The sequence below is a fragment of the Acanthisitta chloris genome, unplaced genomic scaffold (assembly GCF_000695815.1).
Source record: "Acanthisitta chloris isolate BGI_N310 unplaced genomic scaffold, ASM69581v1 scaffold1957, whole genome shotgun sequence".
Taxonomy (NCBI): domain Eukaryota; kingdom Metazoa; phylum Chordata; class Aves; order Passeriformes; family Acanthisittidae; genus Acanthisitta; species Acanthisitta chloris.
The window spans coordinates 238-3307 of record NW_008682970.1 but is presented as its reverse complement, the minus strand read 5'-3'; the positions used below and the strand labels follow the sequence as shown (position 1 = coordinate 3307).

At 55.7% G+C, this 3070-nt stretch overlaps 1 protein-coding gene across 1 annotated transcript; it reads right to left on the bottom strand.

Annotated features, from left to right (window-relative positions):
- Positions 1–568: 568 nt before the first annotated feature.
- Positions 569–2751, bottom strand: PITHD1 (PITH (C-terminal proteasome-interacting domain of thioredoxin-like) domain containing 1; the record flags this gene model as incomplete). The annotated part of the gene is made up of 5 exons (XM_009078710.1): positions 569–670; positions 880–988; positions 1404–1508; positions 2491–2568; positions 2708–2751. Coding segments are annotated over 5 exons (438 nt in total), but the record flags the coding sequence as incomplete, so codon positions are not given.
- Between the last annotated feature and the right edge of the window lie 319 nt (positions 2752–3070).

Genomic DNA, 3070 nt, shown 5'->3' with positions numbered 1-3070 from the left:
CAGATATTAGGAAAAGATTCTTACCCCTGAGGGTGTTTGGGCACTGGAACAGCTCCCCAGGGCAGTGGACACAGCCCCAAGGCTGACAGAGCTCAAGGAGTGTTGGACTATACTCTCTGATCACCCCTGTGGGTCCCTCTTCCAGCTCAGTATATCTGTGAAGTGCAGCACAGTCCCAGCCCAGGCTGATAGGGCTATAGCCCCAGCCTCTCCTCTCGGTGACAGCTGCAGCCAGGGCTGTCCCAGCTCCTCTCGCGGGGGCAGGAGGGGCACAGTGAGCCACACTCGGCGACCAGGCTGCACCTCAGCGCGTTTATTGCCAGTCCTGCCGGTACCGCCCCGGGCTCGGCGCTGCCCACGGCCAGAGCCTCCCCCTGCCGGGCGGATCCTCCCGCGATCCACCCCCTGCCCAGCCCCGCGGCCTCACACAGCTCTGCTGAGCTCCGCTGTCCCAGCACACAGCAAAACGTGGAGCTGAGCCACTCCAGAGCCTCGGGAAAGCCATTCCTGCCCCAGCCAGTGCATCATATCCACAGCCACAGCCTCTGGGAGGGTCCCGGGAGCTCTGTTAGGAGATGAAGTGTGTCTGGGGGGTGATTTGTTCCACCTTGTGGTCTGCTGGGTTTGCTGAGGCCTCGTAGTTGCAGATGGTGACCTCGTGACGATGAGCCTGAGTGAGGATTGAGATTGTTAAATCCAGAGGGGAACTCAGTTCCAGTCCCTCCTGAACTGGCAGGAGCTGTGCCAGTTCAGACTGTCCCATCACAGACCTCCCAACCACTCACATTTCTCTCTCACTGCCACAACTTGACTTAATCAGCAATTTAAAGCCCTTTCCACATTGTTGGCACAGTTTGGGCTCTCTCTGCCCTCACTCACCTCTGTCCACTCTCCTTTCAGGCCTATGTAAAAGATCTTGGTGGTCTCTGCTCCAAAGTTCTTTGGGAAGTGCATGGAGAGGTGAGAAACATTGGAGAAACGGGAAATTCTGGAAGGAAACACACAGTGATATCAGAGCTGTTACTTCCCGGCACTGTCACCTCCTCCCAACACAGTCCCATGGTCTCACTCTGTGGGTGGATCACCTTGATCTGATCCCCTTGGGAGCAAAGAGCTGAGGAGCAGCTTCCCTCACACCTGTGGGTCAGCACTGAGCTCTCACAGGGCACCAGGAGGATTGTGCACCCCAAAAAGTCCTGGGGCATAGGCACAGACTCCCCTAAGACTCCTGGGAGAAGGTTTTACACCAGAGCTCCCACTTGAGAAGGGCAGCATGGATCTGGGGAGGGAAATTGCTCTGTGCTGACCCTCTCCTAGCTCTGTCAGCACCTGAGCAGCTTGGACAGCTCCCAGAGCTGCTGTGCCAGGGAGGAGCAGCCCCACACCCCAGGGATGTCTCTTACTTGGTGGGATACTCCAGCTCTCCCAAGGGATCCCGGTTCAGGCTGAAGGTCTGCTCTGCTTCCCTGGCTGTGTCATCAAAGGACATGTGAGGAATGTTCCTGAACCTGGGAAAACAGGAAAGACACAGGAAGTCATTAACAAAAGGGCAGTTAATTGGCTTCCTCCTCATCCACCAGCACTGCTCAGGTCCTTCTCTACAAGAGACTGAGGGAGAAAACACCACAAAGCAACAACACATCCCAGAAAACACAACAGCCTGAAGAAATTACAAGGAAGAGCAAGGAACAAAGCTGGGGGGGGATACAAATATCTCCTGGGTACATGAGGAAGCCCAAATGTTGGGGGAAACAGGGAAAAGTGAGTACCAGAGATACCAGGGTACCACATAAAGAGCAGAGAGCTATTTACAGACAGAAAATATATAATATATAGATAGAAAGCAGATAAAAAATAGCAGATAGGTAAAATTCAGCACCAGCACTTGTGCTCAGGAGGCCAAAGCAGGGCAAGGTGAGCCCTGGCAGTGCTTCACATCGTGTCTGTGGGACACAGAGCACAGTGTTGGCTTGGTAAAGGTGTATTTTTTTTTATCTCCCAACTGCAGAGTACTCAATACTCTTTCATGAACATACAAAAGCAGCAGTGTAAAGGATCTCTCTCCCTTCAGGAGCTACAAGAGGCCACGTGGCTCAGCACAGCAGGATCACTGCCAAGAGTCTTACAAACCTCACCTGGCCAAGGGACACTCTGTCACTTCACTGTCACTCCTGTCCTCCCTTCCCCCTCCAAAGCACAACCCTCTGGGCCCTTTGATCCATCCCACTGAGCCTGTGGCAGGTTGGTTTCCTCACCACACACAACCAGTGCCTCCAACAAATGTTCTCATTAAACCAGCACCTCATTCCTCCAGAAAAAAGGCAACGAGTGAGTGGCCACACTCATCCCACAGGAGCTAAATGTTCCCTGCTGGATCCCAGGAGTGACCACAGCGAGGTGCAGTGTCGCTTCTCACACACACACCCCTCACCCAGCAGGGTGAGGAGGATCAGCTGAGGCTGCAGCATGGAGAGACCTGGTTTTACTCACAGCCTCATCTCTGCTGGGTGTGTCCCATCATCCTCGCCCATCACGATCACTCCTTTTAGCTTCACACTCCCCGTGAACCTGCACAGACACACAGAAGCAGCGATTTCAGCTCTGCTCTCCCCAGACCAGCCCCGGGGTGAGGAGCACTCGCTGTGCTTCATTCCTGGGGTGAGGAACGAGCCCTTGGCAGCAGCAGCAGCTCAGGGATGGAACTTACGGGATGTTAAACAGCAGCTCCTCATCGTCGTCACTTTCCACAAACTGGGGGGAGAGAGGAGGAGGTCAGGGAGGGACCTGGGGGAGAGCAGGGACCGGGGGAGAACAGGGAGGGCAGGAAGAGAACAAGGATCGACTGGGGGTGATGGGGACCCACTGGGGGAGAGCGAGGACCGACCTGGGGGGGAAACGAGGATCGATCCGGGGGGGGGAGAAACGAGGACCGACCCGAGAGGGGGAGAAACGAGGACGGGCAGGAGAGAGCACGAACCGAGCAGAGGAGAGCGCAGGGACCGACGGGGAAGAGAATGGGGACCAGGAGAGAGCAAGGACCGGCGGTGGGAGCACTGGGAGGGACAGCAAG